This window comes from Hyperolius riggenbachi, chromosome 3, assembly GCF_040937935.1.
Source record: "Hyperolius riggenbachi isolate aHypRig1 chromosome 3, aHypRig1.pri, whole genome shotgun sequence".
In the NCBI taxonomy this organism is placed as follows: domain Eukaryota; kingdom Metazoa; phylum Chordata; class Amphibia; order Anura; family Hyperoliidae; genus Hyperolius; species Hyperolius riggenbachi.
In genome coordinates, this window is record NC_090648.1 from 57,753,850 (window position 1) to 57,774,720 (window position 20,871).

Genomic DNA, 20,871 nt, shown 5'->3' on the forward strand with positions numbered 1-20,871 from the left:
GTACTACAGATCCTGTAAACACCATGATGTGTATTCTTTTGGTACGTGGGGCCAGATTTATCAAAGCATTACTGACAGTTTTTTCTTCTTAAACAGTTCTAATCAGCAGGGGAAAAAAAAAATACATATATCCAGGCACATCGCCTCTAGTTAGGACATGAAATAAATTATTAAGGAAAGGGAGGTGCTGAAGGGGGTGTGGCTAGTAAACAGCAAAAATCTATTAACCCTTCGCACTCTCGCATGCAAATGTTCAAACAAATGCATTCCCAGATTCACTCATCCAGGCACAACTGTTATCCCTACAGCTAAGTTAAAAGCCGGGGTTTTAGTTCACAGAAGAATGCATTCTTATGCTTAGTCACCTATACTGCGCAGAAGAATGCATTCTTCTGTGAACTAAAACCCCGGCTTTTAACTTAGCTGTAGGGATGACAGTTGTGCCTGGATGAGTGAATCTGTGAATGCATTTGTTTGAACATTTGCATGCGAGAGTGCGAAGGGTTAATAGATTTTTGCTGTTTACTAGCCACACCCCCTTTAGCACCTCCCTTTCCTTAATAATTTATTTAACGTCCTAACTAGAGGCGATGTGCCTGGATATATGTTTTTTTTTTCTTGTTACTGACCCCTGTGGCTAGGGTTTTAATTCAGTGCACTCCCTCCTTCCCCTGTATGTTTGTCAGCATGCACACAGCTTATGCTGGTGTATGTGCATGGTGCACATGGACACATAACGTTAGCTCCCTTGTGCGATTGGTAAGATGCACTGTCTGTCCCAGGAGAGGACGTCAGGATGTGTGCTCCTAAACCATTGATAGGTTTGATGCAATTAATGTGTTTGCATGTCTGCACTATGCATGTTACAGGGCCAGAGTTAGGACACCTATGTTTACCTGGGTACCTCTGCGCAGTATAGGTGAATAAGAATAAGAATGCATTCTTCTGTGAACTAAAACCCCGGCTTTTAACTTAGCTGTAAGGATGGATGACAGTTGTGCCTGGATGAGTGAATCTGTGGATGCATTTGTTTGAACATTAGCATGCGAGAGTGCGAAGGGTTAATAGATTTTTGCTAATCAGCAGGGGGACAGTTCTGCATGGTAATAAGAAGATTACTAAATCCTACTTAACAGTGGCAGCTTAGCATGAATTTCTAGAACAGCACCACAGTTAAGAACAGTGCAAATCCATCCCTAAATTGCCACAGATTAAGAAGTGGTTAATAGCACATCTACATCTTGTGCAGCAATGTAAACTTGACATGATTTGTGAATTGCTCCTCCTTCCTGCTGCCAGGTGTCCTGTGAAGCTGTTCTGTGCTTAACCATTCCAGTGCTGGGCATTGATGCAATACAGCAGATGTATTGGTTACCTCAGCAACAACAATCTCTCTCACACACTGCACTGTCTAAGAAACCTTCCAGATTCCTCCTATTTTACCACAGTTTAAGAAGGAAACTGCATTATCTAGTGATTTCTTAAGATGTCTGAGACCGTTCTACATGGATTTCTAAAAACCTACCAATATTTTGTCTCAGACACTCATGATCAATGTCCCCCCGTGGACTTTTAATGTAATTTGCATTGTTTGTTTGAGGTAGGTGAGGTTCTACTACATAGAAATGCAATTGATTTCAGGTATTTCCCACAGAGTGTGGTTTTCTTCTCAGCCTATTTATCTCAGTTTATGCTAAATGCTACCGTGAGTTGTTGCAAGTCTCTGTTTTATACAAAAATAAATACATTCCCAAATCAGCAGACATTCTGCACACATAGTTACATGTAGACTGGCAGCAGAGTTTAACAATCAATGTTATTTTATACTATACTGCCAAAAAAGTCTGTGAAAAAACTGTACAGTTTCTTGTTCCAGTGGTTAAATCTAGTTTTTTAAGACTTGTATGATTTACTATTTTCAATCTTAATTCATTATAACAAAAAAAGAGCAGTTTAATAGCCTGATAAGTTATCTAACTACTTCATAATGACACTTCACATAGTACTATAGAGTAAAAACTGATTCAAATGCAAGAATAACCTTAACAAAAAGCTGCATGGATATCCCAGGCAATACAACATGCATTGTATTATCACTTGCATTTGTATTTATATCCACATCAGTCTGGTTCTTACCATCCAGTGTCCCATCAGCAGCAATTCTCTTCTAAGGGGAATGTATGAGAAGTAATAACTGTTCTTTATATTTCTTTTAGAAAGTGAATAAAAATAAAGATACCATTTAAGATACACATATTCATGTAAGATTCTTCATGTAAGATTCTTAGCAAGATAATATTTTGGGGAAAGTCGTTTTCTAAATCTGTGAATTTAGTACTAAACATATTAATCCACATGTGGAGAACATAGAAACTGCCCATCCTCTACAGGCCTATGCATTGTAATTACATCTATTGTTATGCTAGGGAAGAGTCTCCAGCTTGGATCAGCTCCCTTCATTTGCTTTAGTTTCTTTTGTGGAATGCTAATGAAGTTATCACCTGTCTGGGGGGTTAGGTTGATATAAAGAGGTCTAGAAACTGTCCTTTAACACTACTGTAAATAAACCCTTTGTTGATAACAATGAACCCTTTTTATCCAATCAAAATCCACCTCATACTAGTGAATGGAGGAGATGTGACTATAAGATGGGCCAAACATCAGTCACTCAGGTAGAAAGATCACAGAGAGACAACAGGAATAAGGAGCCCAATACTACGTCCTGCAAGGTAACTATGTCCTTTCTGATTTCCTCAGCTGCAACCTTGTTCTAATTGCATTTTTGTTCTCTTTTTGTTGTGGTATTTTTCTTTCTTTAATGTGTGTTTTTAAATGAAATATAAGTTATATTTATGAGTTTGATATTAGGTACTTTAGGGTAGGGACTAGGGAGGAGGCGCTCTATAAGAATGTTGAAAAATGTAAACCAATTTAATAAAAAGAGATAAACTTACCTCAGATGAGAGACACCAATCAGTGAAATAGAAGTTTATTCATGCACATGGCTCGCTAGATGAACCATTTCAAAGGTGTTGTCCTGATTACTAATGTCAATAGTAGACTTGTCTGCAGACAAGTCTGCAAGGCTGGGACAGATGCTTCTACTCTCTGACTTGTTTCCATACACTTTTTGTTGACTTTAGAAATAAGGAAGACATCACTGAAACAGTGAAGATAGTATGAGCTTGATTCACTAAGACAAATAGCATGCCTTATCCGAGTTAACACACCTTACCAGAGATAACAGTCCTTATCAAAGGTAACATGATCAGAATAGCATAGAGAATGCTATGAACCCGCAGGGGCTCAGGGCAGGATGACTGGAGCTCTCATCATTGCCAATTAGCAGGCTATGCTACCCTGATAAGGTGTGTTAACTTTGATAAGGAGCGTTATCTCTGATAAGGCGCGTTAAGTAGCATAAGGCATCCTATTTGTCTTAGTGAATCAAGCCCAATCTCTGTCAAGTATATAAATGCATCTCTTTATTTAATGATTAGCATCAGTCTTGTCAAATAAGTAGATAAATACCTTTTTTTTTTTTTTACTGTTTTTAAACCTTTTATTATTCTTTTCTGTTGCCTTCTCCTTACCCTAAGAAATACAACCCCAGTGGGGAATTTATCTTTAGGTGGTCATTTGTGACTTACCTGAAAGTGCTTGTTTGTTTGTGGGCTCTAGCCTGATTTTGTGAGTATCCCACTTTTTATGATACCTTTGTTTCATATTGTATGTATTCTCAGGAGAATAGAAGGATGTAGAGAGAATAAGAGGTAATATCGTGTCTTGCCACTGGTGCTGCTCCAGGAGTAGGCTATGTGAAAACAAAAAAGGCAGATCTATCTGCCTAGACAGCTTACTCATTAGTGCATATTATTAGACAGATCTGAATCTCAGCATCCTTTAGGTCCTCTCCATTCTCCCGCTGTATACATCAGCATTTATTATTGTTTTTTTTATTATTATTTATTTAGTGCCAAAATATTTTATAGCACTGTATATGTGCACTGTACATGCGCTCAAAGAATACACTTACAATCTAATGAACCTAAAGGGGCCCATAAACTCAGCCGATTTTCTGGCCGACCGATCGATCAAAATCGATTGATCGATTGCAAATCGGTTGGCCAATCGACCGATCCACGGCCGATTTCGATCGATTTTGATGGATTTCCATTGAACTGGCAGGATGGAAAATCTAGGTCGATCTGATGAGATTGCTTATCATTTTGCATTGGCCCTAATGGAAATCTGATGGCAAAAAAATGCCATCAGATCGGATTTCAATAGATTTCAAACTGAAATCTATTGGAATTCTATCCTAGTAAAAAATGTTCTAAAAACACATCAGATAGATAAGAAATCCATCTGATGATCTATCTGCTGCTAATCTGACGAGTGTATGGGCACCTTAAGCCACATATACACAAAGCTTTGCTTCCTGTATATAGATTTGTGATGTATCCACTGATGTGAAATATGTTGGAACTTTCCAAATATACCATAAGTATAATGAAAACGTTAGTCATCTTTCTATTTAGTTTCCTTATCTTTACAATGTTAGAATTGATTTTTTCTCTGGAAAGGAATTGTCAGTGTGTCTTTTATGTCTGTTGTGTTGTTGATTTTAGGCTAAATTGTTCCTGTAGGCTAGGTTTACAGAAGCCATTTGAATAACACACACGTAATAATGCATTATAATGAGTGTGAACTGCAATGGAGACTGGCCATAGACCATAACACAAAGCCTGCATGCAGCAAGTTAGAATAATGCAATCAGTCACAATGCAGTACTGTGACCAGCCCCATGGAACTGTATGGGTAGGGATGGTGGGCAATGCCCATTTCTGACTCTGAGGAAATGCTGCTTTCCACCAATGCCAATTTCTGATTTCCTTTTTTCCAAATTTCAAAAGTTCCGTCTTTTTATTTATTTTTTTCCAATTTCCGATTTTCCAATTTCCTTTTTTTTCTGATTTTTCATTTTCCATTTTTCCGATTTCTGAGGAGTATTGTGTTTGTATTTTTTTTGCATCAGAGAATGCAAAAAAATTAAAAAATCTAAAATTACTTCGGTAATCCAATTTTTGCGGAACAATTCTGCATTGTCTGATGCTTCTGAGTTCTGTGATTGGGCTAAAATGACTTAGTTGCGGTAAATCGGAATTCCATTTTCCAATTTCTGATAAAAAATTACGATTACCGACCGGAAATGTGGAGATTTCAGTTCCGCAGAATCCGAGTGAACATCCGTGTGTATGGGCAGGGAACCGACATGCTGAATTATTATGCAACACAACTAAGCACTGTGGACAGGGCCTCAATGTACACATCTAGATAATGTTTTGTTTTTACTGTGTAAAAGTAATCCTATTATGAGATCATATTGTATCTGTTCTTGTGTTCAGGCTGTGAAGACTTTTCTTTATAACTTAAAGGACAACTGAAGTGAGAGGGATATGGAGGCTGCCATATTTATTTCCATCTAAGCAATGCCAGTTGCCAGGCCCTCCTGCTGATCCTCTGCCTCTAATACTATTAGCCATAGCCCCTGAACAAGCATGCAGCAGATCAGGTGTTTCTGGCATTAATGTCAGATCTGACAAGACTAGCTGCATGCTTGTTTCTGGTGTTATTCAGATACTACTGCAGAGAAATAGACCAGCAGGGCTGCCAGGCAACTGGTATTGATTAAAAGGAAAAAAATATGGCAGCCTCCATATACCTCTTACTTCAGTTCCCCTTTAACGTGAATCTGAAGTGTAAAATAAAACAAAAAACAGATACTTATCTAAGGAGAGGGAAGGCTCTGGGTTCTATAGAGCCTTCCTCTTCTCTTCCCAGTGTCCTTGGTCTCCTGCACGCTCCTCGGTTTGTATTATACTGTATATATATATATATATATATATACTAGCTGGACGCCCGGCGTTGCCCGGGTATGTATTTGGCTGGTGTTGGCCCCGCTCAGGGGCGTACCTAGAAATCTCCGGGCCCCCCTGCATAAAAAAATCCGGGCCCCCCCCTACCACCTCCCTAGGGCCCGCTCAGGGACTTTTGTGGGGCAGGAGGGGTCGCAGCATAAAATGAGAGTGTGGCCGCAGATCGTGGGGAGGGGGGGGACATACCCCCCTCCCTCACCTCGGGCTCTCCTCTCTGCGCTCCCACTCCTGCAATTACTGGTGGCAGCAGGCAGCGGCGGCAGGCAGGCTGAACACATACCTCCTTCTCGCCGGAGGTCTTCCAATCACTAAGTGCTTAATAGAACTTCCTGTTTACACAGGAAATTCTGTGAAGCACTTAGTGATCGGAAGACCTCCGGCGAGAAGGAGGTATGTGTTCAGCCTGCCTGCCACCGCTGCCCGATGCCACCAATAATTGCAGGAGGGGGATCACAGAGAGGAGAGCCTGAGGTGAGGGAGGGGGGGGGGAATGTCCCCCCTCCCCACCGATTTGTGGGCACGCTCTCCTCTTATGCTGCGACCCCTCCTGCCTCACAAAAGTCCGTGAGCAGGCTCTAGGGAAGCCCCGGACCCCCCCACGGCAGCAGGGGTCGCATCCCCTATTGTTACGCCAGTGGCCATGCCCCCTTCTCCTAACCCTAACACACAATTACTTAATGACCAAGTTTGTGAGCTTTGCGGTCTTTAGCATCAATAATTTGCATTGAAATAAAATAAATCTGATTGGCTGTGGCTCCACCCATTTTCTGAATTTGAACCCAAATCACCCAATGGCCAAGTGTACCAGGTACAGGTGATTAACAGTGCAAGAGGCTTGTGCCATTAACAGTGCAAGAATGGCAGCAATTAAATATTCCCCTTGAAAATCAATAGGTGGATTTTGATTGGCTTTTGTACGCTCAACCCACTTTCTGAATAGTAATCCCAGTCACCCAGTGACCAACTGTGCAACGTTTGTGAACCCTACCATTAACAGTGTAAGAATGGCTGCAGTTTACATTTTCCCAATGAAATTTGTATTTTTCTCCACCCACTGATTTCCTGACATTACCCGGGTATGTATTTGGCTGGTGTTGGCTCCGCCTACTTTTTCTAACCCTAACACACAATTACTCAATGACCAAGTTTGTGCGCTTTGTGGTCTTTGGCATCAATAATTTGCATTGAGATTAAACAAATCTGATTGGCTGTTTGTGGCTCCACCCCTTTGTCTAAATTTGAGCCCCAGTCACCCAATGACCAACTGTACCAGGTTTAAGGCTTGTGCCATTAACAGTGCAAGAATAGCAGCAATTACATATACCCCTTGAAAATCAATAGGTGAATTTTGATTGTCTTTTGTAGGCTCCACCCACTTTCTGAATATTAATCCCAGTCACCCAGTGACCAATTGTGCAAAGTTTGAGAACCCTACCATTAACAGTGTAAGAATGGCTGCAGTTTACATTTTCTCAGCGAAATGTATATTTGTCTCCGCCCACTGATGACCCGGTATTGCCCGATTATATATTTGGCTGGTGTTGGCTGCGCCCACTTTTCCTAAGCCTAACACAAAATTACTCAATTACTCAATGACCAAGTTTGTGAGCTTTGCGGTTTTTGGCATCCATAACCTGCATTAAAATGAAACAAATAAGATTGTCTGTTTGTGGCTCCACCCCCTTTTATCAATTTAAACCCCTGTCACCCAATGATCAACTGTACCAGGTTTAAGGCTTGTGCCATTAACAGTGCAAGAATGGCAGCAATGTAAATATTCCCCTTGAAAATCAATAGGTAATTTTTGATTGCCTTTTGTAGGCTCCACCCCCTTTTCTGAATATTAATCCCATTCACCCAGTAATTAACTGTGCAAAGTTTGAGAACTCTACCATTAACAGTGTAAGAATGGCTGCAATTTACATTTTCCCAGTAAAATTTGTATTTGTCTCCGCCCACTTATGACCCGGCGTTGCCCGCTTATGTATTTGGCTGGTGTTGGCTGTGCCTACTTTTCTAACCCTAACACACAAATTAATCAATTACCAAGTTTGTGATCTTTGCGGTGTTTGGCATCAATAATTTGGATTGAAATGAAACAAATCTAATTGGCTGTTTGTGGCTCCACCCCCTTTCTGAAATTGAACCCTAGTCACCCAACGATCAACTGTACCAGGTTTGAGGCTTGTGCCATTAACAGTGCAAGAATGGCAGCAGCGTAAATATTCCCTTTGAAAATCAATAGGTTAATTTTGATTGGCTTTTATAGACTCCATCCACTTTTCTGAATATGAATGCCTGTCACCCAGTAACCAACTGTGCAAAGTTTGGGAACCCTACCATTAACAGTGTAAGAATGGCTGCAGTTTACATTTTCCAGTGAAATTTGTATTTGTCTCTGCCCCCTTTTTGGTTATGGGAATAAAAAGTATCCTATACTTTATTCCAGGTAATGTACTATGTGTGTGCCAAATTTCATTCAAATCCGTTCAGCCATTTTTGCGTGATCGAGTAACAAACATCCAAACATCCAAACATCCAAACATCCGAACTTTCCCATTTATTATATTAGTAGGATATATATATATATATATATATATATACTGTATATATATAGATATATATATATATATATATATATGTTACAGGTAAAGTACAAAATCAGACATTCTTTAGAATGCCTGAAGCGATTAGGCAAAGTACGAAATGTCTGTTTCATTACGTACGTTGCCTAGGCATGCTATAGAATGCCTGAAATCGTTCAGACAAAGTGTAGAATACCCGGTTCTGTATAGAATGCCTGCTTTTTTCACACTTTGACTGTAACAGCTGCATACCTATGCTGTCAGTGAGGCTAGTGATGATGATGATGGGTGCATGCATGCTGATATTTACTATTTGTGGAAATTGCTGCTGTGAAGGAGCCTTCAGGTGCTGCCAGGGGGAGCCCATGAGCAGGAAAGAGGAGAGAAAAGTTGGACGTGTGCAGGGGAAATTGGCAGTTGGTTTTTGGCAGTTGAGGCAGGGAACACACTTGTCTTTCAGTTTTCTGTGCGCGTTTTTTCTGCATACTTTTTCTGCACACCTAGGGCTTGATTCACAAAGCGGTGCTAACCTACTTAGCACGTCTAAAGTCTTTAGACGCGCTAACCAGGGTGCTAAGTAGGTTAGCACCGGATTTCTCAATCAGATCGCGCACTAACTTTGCGCGCGCAAAGTTTTACGCGCGCAAAGGTTTACGCACGCTAAGTCCCATTGGCTTTAATGGGCACTTTGCACGGAGCGCCCTGTGCTCTGTGCGGTACGCGCGTAAAGTTTTACGCGCATAAAGTTTTGCGCGCGTAAAGTTTTATGCGCGAAAAGCTTGTTTAGACGTGCTAAGGGGGTTTTCACAGGCGTGCTAACAGTTAGCACTGCTTTGTGAATCAAGCCCCAAGTGTGTTTCTATGCAGGAAAACGTGCACGTTTTTTCATAGCAGCTGATGTAATTGATAGAGAAAACTGACAAAATGTGCGGAGTCATCATGCAGAATGTCAGGTTTTTTTCTGCGTGCGAACAACATATTAAGTGTGAACTAGCCCATTGATTAACATGAGTTCTCAGTTTTTCTGTGCAGAAAACGAGCACTTAAACAGTCAAGTGTGTTCCCTGCCTCAAGGCTAGTGAGGGGGAGGGGCCTGAAAAGCCATGATGCAGAAAAAAATAAGTTTAGAGTCATGATACAATGCTCTACTGCAGCAAGAAATAAGCATGATTTCTGTGAGAAAATAGAGTCAGAGACTAAAGAAGAGACCAGCCATTGGTGAGGCTGACAAAGCAAAGCAGAGGCACAGACAAGAGAGCACTACTGAAAAACTAAAGTAAGGAAGAGAAAGAGAGCTGCAGACATAACAGGAGAGGAGAGAGACAAAGTACGTAACAAAAACAGACGTTTCGTACTTTGCCTAAAATGTGTAAAAATAACATACAATTATTTAATTGCAGGTGTGATAAAAAGCTGAATTCCTGCTCTACTCTGAAAATATCTGACAACAAAGTGGATCTCCAGCAGCCCATGATGAGTCACAGAGGAGACAAGCCGCATCACTGCTCAGAGTGTGAGAAAAGCTTCACTCATCCATCACATCTTATTAGACACCAGAGGAGTCACACCGGGGAGAAGCCATTTTCTTGTCCTGAATGTGAGAAATGTTTTACTGTGAAATCAAGCCTGAAAGATCATCAGAGGATTCATACTGGAGAGAAACCTTTTTCCTGTTCTGAATGTCAGAAATGCTTTGCTGTGAAATCAAGCCTCACAGCACACCTGAGGATTCATACTGGAGAGAGGAATTATTTGTGTTCAGAATGTGACAAATCTTTCACTCAAATGTCATTCCTTATACAACACCAGAAGATTCATACAGGAGAGAAGCCATTTTCTTGCTCTGAATGCCAGAAATGTTTTACCAGAGAATCAACCCTCATAGCTCACCAGAGGAATCACACTGGAGAGAAGCCGTTTTCTTGCTCTGAATGCCGGAAATGTTTTACCAGAGAATCAAGCCTCTTAGCTCACCAGAGGATTCACACTGGAGAGAAGCCGTTTTCTTGCTCTGAATGTGAGAAGTCCTTCAGAACGCAAAAAAACTTCAACATTCATCTCCGGATTCACACAGGAGAGAAACTATATAAATGCACTGAATGTGACAAATGCTTCACACAGGAGGCACATCTTACTCAGCATCAGAGAACTCACACAGGAGAAAAACCATTTAAATGTACAGAATGTGACAAATGCTTCACAAGGGAGGTAAATCTTACTCAGCATCAGAGAACTCACACAGGAGAAAAGCCATTTAAATGTACAGAATGTGACAAATGCTTCACACGAAGGCCAAGTCTTACTTACCATCAGAGAACTCACACAGGAGAAAAGCCATTTAGTTGCTCAGAATGTGGCAAAAGTTTCTCACACCAGTTCCATCTGAGAAGTCATCAGAAGATACATGAGTGAGTGGTTGTGAGCCTGTGAACTAATTTCATTGAACATTTTTGATGTAATATCACGGGAATATTACTTTTAATTATAAAAGTTTATTTTTTAAATATGCATTTCAGAAGCTTATATAGCTTCAGAAACTATGTGCAGTATACACAGAAAGTGCATGTTTATGGTGATTTATTACAAAAAACTGCAGATGAGGTGAACTTTGATCAGCTAGTACACTAAAACCTAACTGATTACTAAATATACTTTTACATTTTTTGCATAATAGACAGTAATTCTATAAGGAAATCCATCTAATCAGTGTTTTATTTACTATTAAATGACCTTTATCATACAAAAAATGAAATCCATGTGTATGCATATTTATAAAATGTGCAATTTTCAAAGTGTAAAATACCTTTAAAAATATTTTTCCTGCCACTGTTACTTGCAGTAGTTTGTAAAAATCTAACAGATCTGATAGAGGATCCATCTCCTCATAGGGGAATCTTATGTTTTTCAAAAGCACTAACTGGATGGCAGGTGCTCAGGTAGGGAGGCTGGTCAGCATCTATGCGTATCTCCTTTCTAGCAAATGCTTTTGTAAAGAATAAAAGAGATAGTGAGAATCCCACATGAGGAGATGAAATAGTTCAAAACCTGTCAGGTCTGTCAGATTTATATTACCTACTGTTAGCGACAGCTATTGTACTTCTAATAAGCATGTGTACTTACTTTTTTTTTTGCGATAGTGGTCCTTTAACCTCCCTGGAATTCAGTTTCTGGTGCATTTCTGTGCATGGAGTGATCCAATTTATTTTCATAACCCCTTCTGTCCCCTTCTGTCTCCAGTGTATCCCCTTCTGTCTCCCATGTGTCCTCCTCTTCCCTGTGTGTCCTCCTCTGCCCCCCTGTTTATCCTCTGCTAACCCCCATTTGTCCTTTCACTCCCCCCCTTAAGGTGTACTATGCAAAGCAGCAGCATGGCTCACCTAATCAACAGTTACAGCTGCAATCTGCTGTGAAGCCGGCACTAGAGGTGCAGTGAAGGAAAGGAGAGGCCTGTGATTGCAGCTGGAGCCATTGATTAGGTGAGCCATGCTGCTGCTTCTCATAGTACACAAGAGGACACATGGGAGTGGGGGGGGGGGGTTAGTGGAGGATAAATGGGGGGCAGAGGAGAACAAACGAGGGTAGAGGAGGGCTCCTGGATGGTATGCCTGGCACTGCATCGGGTATACCACTTTCAGCCCATTTTTCTTGCCCTGCACAGAGTCAGGCATCCTGCCCAGAAGGTTATGTTTATTATCTGTAAATGTATCTTACAATTGGTTACTTTGCATTCATTGAATGTGATTATCTATGATTTCTATATGTGTACAGAGGTGTGTGGTTTAAGAAAATTATGTAATTTTAAAGTTGATTTATTTTCGTCTTTGTGACTAATGGTGGGGGGAGTTACAATAGTCTGCATGCATGTGATTTTATCTGCTCATTGATTGATCTGTTAATGTGTTTTAAGTTTAATTCAATAAAACCTGACATTTCTTCAGTATTTTGCTTTGCTGGAAATATTGTTTGCATTGTTATTCTTTGAAGTGGGCCTTTAGACTGATTGCTAAAGCATTGTCTATTAAAAAATACACCAAAACAGGGCTCACCAAACTGGTTTATCCCACATATTCAATCAACAGAGCATACAAAAATGTTTTGGGACAGAAGACTGAGCATCTGAGGAAGGGAGAGCAGCCCAAATCCTTGTGCCAGTCTTCCTGTATATTCTTTTGATTGAATAATTGTGATAGCTCCAGTTTTCTGTTTTTTCACTGGTATATCTGTGTGTGGTGGTACAAGGGTGCTGCTTGGTCCAGGAGACTCAATCAGGTGCTCGTTGGTAGAAGGTAGAGAAGATGAGACTCTAGCACTCTCAAAACTACAACAGGGGACTGGACTCGACTCCTAGCATAAGACTGTGGCAAAGTAATTCCCTTGAAAGAGCGTGCACAGGCTATAAGGTAGCAGGCAAACTTGTGGGGAGGAGAGAGATGAGGTGGAGCCAGCACTGCAATTCGGGTAATTTATTCAATCAATAAAAGCAAAAGCACTTACAGTCAGCAAGGTCGGATGCAGAGCGGAAAGGTGGGCGCCAGGTCTATGTCCCCCTGCGGACGTCCGTTTCGCGCCGCTGGCGCTTGTTCACCGCAATGGGGAGAGTTCACCATTGCGGTGAACAAGCGCCAGCGGCGCGAAACGGACATCCGCAGGGGGACATAGACCTGGCGCCCACCTTTCCGCTCTGCATCCGACCTTGCTGACTGTAAGTGCTTTTGCTTTTATTGATTGAATAAATTACCCGAATTGCAGTGCTGGCTCCACCTCATCTCTCTCCTCCACTCAAGCAGGTGCTCACCCACAGCAGGTGAAGAAGGTCATTTTGGTGCCCGCACTGCCTCTAACCTGGACACCACCATAGACATAATGTTATTATGCAAGGGTAATACAGGGATCTGGAAATCACCGCTTCCCAAATTACTTCTCCCTCTGAGTTGCTACAACTCAGAGGAGGACTAGTAATTACCACGGCCTGGAATTTGTGCGGCAGCAGGGTGCTCCGAAAAACTTGGTGGTGGTGAAACGTCATATATGCCACAGCAGGGGCCTCCCGTGCTGCCAGGGCTTCCCTGTCTACTACTTGTATGGCTGCTGCATCTCCCCCCCCCCCCCCATCATTCATACACAGACCTCAGATCAGCAGTAATGAAAACAGAGGAAAGATTGTCACAGTGGCCACTGCTGTTGTGGAAGTGAGGTCATTGCTCATTTCCTGCATTTGAAGTGTGCCACATGGTTACTTTGTGCTGCTCTCATGCTGATTTCAAGAAGATAGATACACCCACGTACCCACTGACACCAATGCCCTATATGGGAGGATTGGTGGAAGGACACCTTGGGCTACCTATACTGGGAGTGGCTATTTAAACTGGGGAGACACCTTGTCTAACTATACTGGATGTTACTGTCTTTGCTGGGGGTGCAATTTGGACGAACTTCCTATACTGAAGGGATATTTATTGGGGAGGGGACACCTTTGGCTGCATATGCAGAGAAGGGCCTCTGACTTGCAGGGGGGAGAAGGGCCATATATTGTTTGCTACTTGGGGCAACAAAAAATGTAATGTATATATATCTTCCCACCTTAAATTACCCCCTCTCTGCCTGGTACAGAAGGTGCTCCTGTAAAATCAATTGGACACCATTAATATAGTATAATATATAATTCCTAGCAAAGGCATGATGACATTTCTGTCCAATTGATTTTACAGTAGCACCTTCTGTACCGCGGTGCCAGACAGAGAGGGTGTCATTTAAGGTGGGAAGCTGCACAATATAGTAACATAATACATATCATGTGGGTCAAGTGATGTTAGGAAGATTATATTGCATGTTTACATTTACAGCTATGGTACTGACACTGGGAGAGAGCACATTTACATCAAAATAGTACATTCAAAATAATTCAGAACATCAGAAGTTTGGGTAACCAATAAAGAACTTGATACTTACCATATTTTGTGGTATATAAGCCACTATGGAATATAAGACACCCCTAAGTTTAGAGGGCAAAAACAGGGAAAAAATAAACTAAATCTGGTGTGTCCATGTTCCAGGAGCATCTTGTAGTCATTCTCCGTAAATTATTGTGTCCTCCCGTGTCCCCATGTGTCGTCTTCTGTCCCTATGTGTCCCTTTCTGTCCCCAGTGTGTCCCCTCTTGTCCCCAGTGTGTCCCTTTCTGTACCCAGTGTGACCTTTTCTCCTTCACAGTTCCACTAGCAATGGCTTCTGCTGATGAAGCGATCAGCAGAAGCCAACACTAGGGGAGCTGTGCAGGTCTGCGATCACACAGGGAGCCATGGATTAGGTGAGACTCGCTCCTGACGCTGCTAATTATATACAGGGGAGCAGAGACACACAGAGATACACGGGGGGACATTACAGGGAGTCCACGATGTCGCTGCAGGTCAGCGGTTCCTATCAGTAGGCATTCATAAGATGGTGACTCCCTTAATTTGTCATATAAGCAGGGCCTTTTTGTCACCATTTTGGGGGAGAAAAAGTGTGTCTTATATGCTGAAAAATACGGTACAAATATTTTATTGGCATACTAACAAAACATGAATTACAACACATTGGTCATGTAAAGGCATTACAATTTGGTTCCATGCCTTTTGAAAAATAAACAGTTCATTACATTTTTGTATAGCTGTACTTAGTGCAGGTTATCATAACAGGCAATTTGTGTTTATAATGAGGATAATAAAAAAAATACAACTATAACTATAACAGTAACCTCCAAAGCGTTACATTTTGGGAGTGCAATGGAAGAAAAGGCACACTTATATTAAAAAACTGCTAGTTGTGTGGATAGTGTAAACATGTTTCCTGAGAACCTGGATATTGCACCTGATATATTGTGCCAAAGAGGGTGAATATATGGGCATTCACACCATATGTGTAGGGTTCCACGACCCCCTGCATTCTCTCCAACATTCATGTGAAACAGAAACAGGTGATATTTAGATATTTTTGCCGGCACATTGTACCATCAGAGTAGAATTCTTTGTATTGTGCACCTCTGTGGGTGTGTCAGATAAGTATCCTGCAGTGTGCACAGAATGCAAGTTTTATCAAGGTATGTACATTGTCAGTCCCTTTAGGCCTCTTGCACACTACTACATGCGAATACGATTCTGATTTTTAATTGATTTTTACATGCGATTCCAATCTCCGATTTTTAATCAGTACTGCATGCTGCGTTTTTTTCTGCGTCTTTTTTTTCTGATAGCATCCAGGGAAAATCGGAATTGCAAATTGGAATTGCAAATCAGATTTCAAATGTAAATCCAGCACTGCTTATATAGAGTAAATAGCTTTATTTCATAGCAAGCATGGACATTACATTCTGTGGTATTTTTGGTGAGGCTGTGGGGCAGCATAGGAGTGGTGGCCTGCGCAATGACTGTTTTGCGCACTACAGATCTTCTGAGGCTCTGTGGCAGAGTACTTTCCCTTGGTCTTTAGTTTAATTGGCACCGTGGGCACTCCTCCTTCTGCATATCTCCTTGGTAACACTTCCTTGTCATGTATATTACTATAGAGACTGGCAACATGACCCGGAAGTGTATATATAAATCAAAATAGTGTGATAACAGTATAATAACCACACTGTATAAACGCATTAAAGGTGCTGGGTGCATAGGGAAAGTGAATGGAATAGAATATTCTAAAATTTGTACAAAAATGTAATTATATAAAGAGGATAAGTATAAATTAATGAAAAAAAAATACAAAAAACACACTCACAATGACAACAATATTAAAGGATATCTGAAGCAAGAGGGATATGGAGGCTGCCATATTTATTTCCTTTTAAACAATACCAGTTGCCTGGCTATCATGCTGATCTTCTGCCTCTAATTCCTTTAACCATAGACCCGGAACAAGCCTGCAGCAGATCAGCCGTTTCTGACATTACTGTCCGATCTGACAAGATTATCTGCATGCTTGTTTCAGGTGTGTGATGCAGACCCTACAGAAGCCAAATAGATCAGGAGGGCTGCCAGACAACTGGTTTTGCTTAAAAGGAAATAAATATGGCAGCCTCCATATCGCTCTCACTTCAGTTGTCCTTTAAGGAGGTAGAGATGTTATGTGGAGGGAAGGTCTAATTAATTATTTTTACTATAAGTTTTTCGATAAAAAAAACAAAATAATTACTAAATTCAAAGGAATTAGATTCCTATATTATTATTTCTTTACATTTTTAAATGTTAATGGGATTCCACTTTAAATAAAAGGGGAGGAGGTTTTTTGTTTTTGTTGTATCGCACATAAAGAATACAGTATATACATGCTCAATCAGTGATGTAGCCATGGAGGCCACGGTATGAGGGGTAATAATGGGGTCTGTGGCAGGCCCCTTCCATGCAGAGTAGCATGGCAGTGGGGGTATAGAGTAGTTATCACCGCCCATCTCTACTGCTGATCTGTCTTCTCCAGGCATCCTCATCTCTGTTATAACAGCTCACTCTAGGAGCATTTTCCCCTTGTTTCCACTGTTCTTCTTAACATACCCTGCAAATGTGATGATCCTAGCATGTATGGGGGCGTTGCTATTAACTGCTTAATTTGGCGGCCATTGAAAAAAAAAAAAAAATTAAAAGCGTTTACATAAAATTTGTATTTTTTGATGCATTTTTTGCCATTGATCCTCCTCTGCCATGCCTTTGTCTGGGTATTTGGACATCTTATACTCCTTTTTTAAAGAAATCCTGGTTGCAGAGATGCCCTGAAGATTTTAGAGGTTCGCCTGCCATCATTGGAGCTCGCCGCTTTGCAGTAAAACTTATAATCTGCAAGTGTTCTTTTATGATGTTTGTCCATCACTACCTAGAGAATAAGTTTATATCTCTGTAGGTGACAGCTATAGTGAGGGTATATGCACCCTTATTAGGCTTAGCTGTTCCAGAAATGTAAATCTACTTGTTACCTTGCATGAGCTATGCATACATTAAATGCAGAGTGTTCTTTTGTTTTTCTTTGCTGGCATTCAGTCATTTTTGCATTGAAAAGGGCATTTTCAATTTCCAGAAAATGTTTGCAAAAGTATCTAGTATTTTTATTTGACCGCAAAAAAAGCCTGAGAGCTCAGAAAACGATATTTTAAATGCAATTTTTTTTACCGTGAAAAAAATCTAATTTTGTTTTCCACGAAAATTTGCAAAAAATGCAAAAAACAAAACCCCAAATTTATTTTTGATGGCATTTTTGCTAAAAAAAAAAATGAATTTAACATAATGTTCATGAAAATGTATGCTAAAAAGAAAATTGGCATTTTCACTCATCAATGATGGCATTAGATGGCATTAGACACAGCTTTCCATTGGGGAAAGGAGGAGGAAGTTGTACCTCTTATAAGTTTCCTTATCAGTGGCGTAGCTAAGGAGCTGTGGGCCCCGATGCAAGTTTTATAATGGGCCCCCCAAGCACTCTATACATAACAATTGATACGGCGCACCAAAACCTGCCAATGGCAACTACAGTGTCAGAGGTGCAAGAAGGGGATGGGGAATAGTTTGTTAATGATTGCCATTATTCAACGTATTTATAGAAGTGATAATTACCAGCACAGGACCAATAGAGAGCTAATACTGTAGTTGAGGGAGGGCACTTCGGGGCCCCTCTGGCCCATGGGCCCCCGATGCGGTCACAACCTCTGCTACCCCTATTGCTACGCCCCTGTTCTTCATTCAGTTTACTTGCAGGTGTTCTTTCTCCAAACAAGCTCAGGGGAAGTGTGTATGTAAAATAGACATTCATCACATACTGGGGAACTGTAGTGACTGAATGGATCCTTAGTGAATGTAAATAAACAAGGCATTTGTATGTGATGATGTAGAGCTCTCTCTTGGAGTGAACACTTATGAAAGCCAGTGTTTGGTCAGTACCCCCTGGGCTGAGTCACATACTATTTGTTTATGTTGTATAAATATTCCTTTTCTAGCAAATACCTTAACTTCTGAATTTGGTTTCCAAATTATTTTATAAAAATAATGTTTAAATTGATTTTATGAGTAACCGAGCAGCTCGGGGTCACCCAAACCACTAGGAAAGTATAGAGGACTAAAAGAGACTGAAAAGCCCTCCTACTAAAAAGCAATGCTAAGTGTGGTTTGCCTTCTTAAAACAGAAGGAAACTTCAGGGGCATAAAGAGATAATTTGCTTATGCAGCAGTGGTGCATTGTGGGTAACCACAAATGTTCACTTATAGCTGAATTATTGCAAGTTTCCTTCTGTTTTAAGAAGGCAAATCACACCAAGCATTGTAATTACGCTGTGCTTACATGTTCAGCAGTTTTTTTAGACAGTTTATAGTTATGGGACTAAGTGCCCCTTAGAGGAACTCAAAAGCTAATCATTATAATAGCCACTGTCTAATATCTCAATGTCCAATTCACTTGGGGAGGGAACAGTTCACTTATCTATACCTTCTTGGGGATGTGAGAGGGAAGTGTGTTCAAAAATCCATACTACAAATGGAGAACATACAAACCCTATGCAGATACTGCCCCACCCCAGATTTGAGCCTGGAACCTCAGCACTGTAATGCAAGAGAGCTATCTACTATGCTTCTATATGCATATGTTCCTTTTTATATGAATAATTACCTTTCCACTCTCTTATCACTATGTAGAATGATTGCATAATAATAATAAAGTGTTGATGTGAAGTCAACATAATAATGCTCAATATAATGATATGTGTCTATTTATTATAGTAATAAAACTACTAACAGGTAGAGATGTCGCGAACATAGAATTTTCCATTTGTGAACGGCAAATGCCAACTTCCGCAAATGTTCATGAACAGGCGAATCTAGCGAACTGCCATAGATTTTAATGGGCAGGCAAATTTAAAAACCTACAAAGACTGTTTCTGGCCACAAAAGTTATGAAAAAGTTGTTTCAAGGGGTCTAACATCTGAATAGGGGCATGCCGGAGGGGGATCCTTGCCAAATCCCACCAAAAATGACGGTCGGGTTTTAATCCCTAAAGGGCAGAAATCACATTATGCACAGCTCTGGATGTCAGTGGGCTGTGGAGTGGCACAGACAGAGAAATGAAATCTATCAGAATACAGTGAAATAATAATGCACTGGAGTTATTCTGTGCCTGCAACTTAATGAGGCAACAGCACAGCAGTAGTGTGCACACAGCTCTGGGTGTCATTGGGCTGTGGAGCGTCACACACACAAAAAACACAGGAGACCGATGTGCTAGCCCTCAACAGGGCTGTTTGGGATGCTTTCACAGCAAGTGAGAAACAAGAACACAGGCCTAGCTAATGCTTTCCCTATCTATCTGCAGCAAGTCTGACCCTGCTCTCACCAACAGTCAGCAGCCAACAGAGAACTTATCCAATATGGCCACCGCAACTGCTTTTTGGGAGTCCAGGAGGGGGTGCTAGCTGATTGGCTGCCATGTGTCTGATGACTGTGAGGTAAGGGGTCAAATTTAGGGTCAATGATAATATATAGGGGGTGAATCGAACACGCCAAATGTTCGTTGTTCGCCGCAAATGCGAACAGCGGATGTTTGAAGAATACTGCTCACCGGCGAACAGTTCGGGCCATCTCTACTAACAGGTTAGGAGAGACACTTACCAGCACAGAGGTGTAGTGATTGATGTTCTTTTGTGCAGCATTTTCCCAGCCTAGATACATTGTCTGTATGTTCTCCCCAATGTTTGTGTTGGTTATCTCTGGGAAAACAGTTTTTCTCTCACATCCCAAAACATGATGGTAAGGAGAGTAAAATGTGACAATGGTAGGTATTAAAGTGGGTGCTCGTTTGATGGGCAGTTAGTGACATGATTCTGTGCACTGTAAGTGTATCGATTATCTCAGTACATTGTTGCCTGTTGGGGGGTCTATTAGTAAGTGAGCAATCAGTCAGCGATGTCTTGGAAGCACAAAAATAGGAAAACATAAGATTCTCAGAGACTTAGAGGAAAGTAATATCCTTGTGGTTAGATGACATGGCCATGGGCCTCTACGGCTAACTGATACATTTGGGGAGGGAGGGCTAACCTATCTGGTCCAGTCACATATTTATTTATTTTTATTTATTGTATTTATAAAGCGCCAACATATTACGCTGCACTGAAATGATACTGATGTGCAAATCACCGGGAACCTCATGCCAGCCATGGTAGACAGGTTCCAGAATGCACAGTGCATTGTAGTGTGCTATGTATGGGCTTTCTACCTGCAGAGTAGTCAGAGGACCAATGACTAAAGCCTTGTGGACATCTGGACTGAACATGGTGGCCTGTTCTGATCAGTCACATTTATTTTAGATTATGCGAATGGTTGTGTGTGAGTTTGTTGTTTCTTTCTGTT

The 20,871-nt window shown here is 41.0% G+C and overlaps 1 protein-coding gene across 1 annotated transcript in view; it reads left to right on the forward strand.

Annotated features, from left to right (window-relative positions):
* Window positions 1-20,871, forward strand: part of LOC137562117 (zinc finger protein 883-like) — a 55,392-nt gene that overhangs the window by 23,401 nt on the left and 11,120 nt on the right. The window contains exon 2 of the mRNA XM_068273451.1: window positions 9,925-10,932. Within this exon, the coding sequence (XP_068129552.1) occupies window positions 9,925-10,932 (1,008 nt within the window). The remainder of the gene's footprint in view (window positions 1-9,924; window positions 10,933-20,871) is intronic.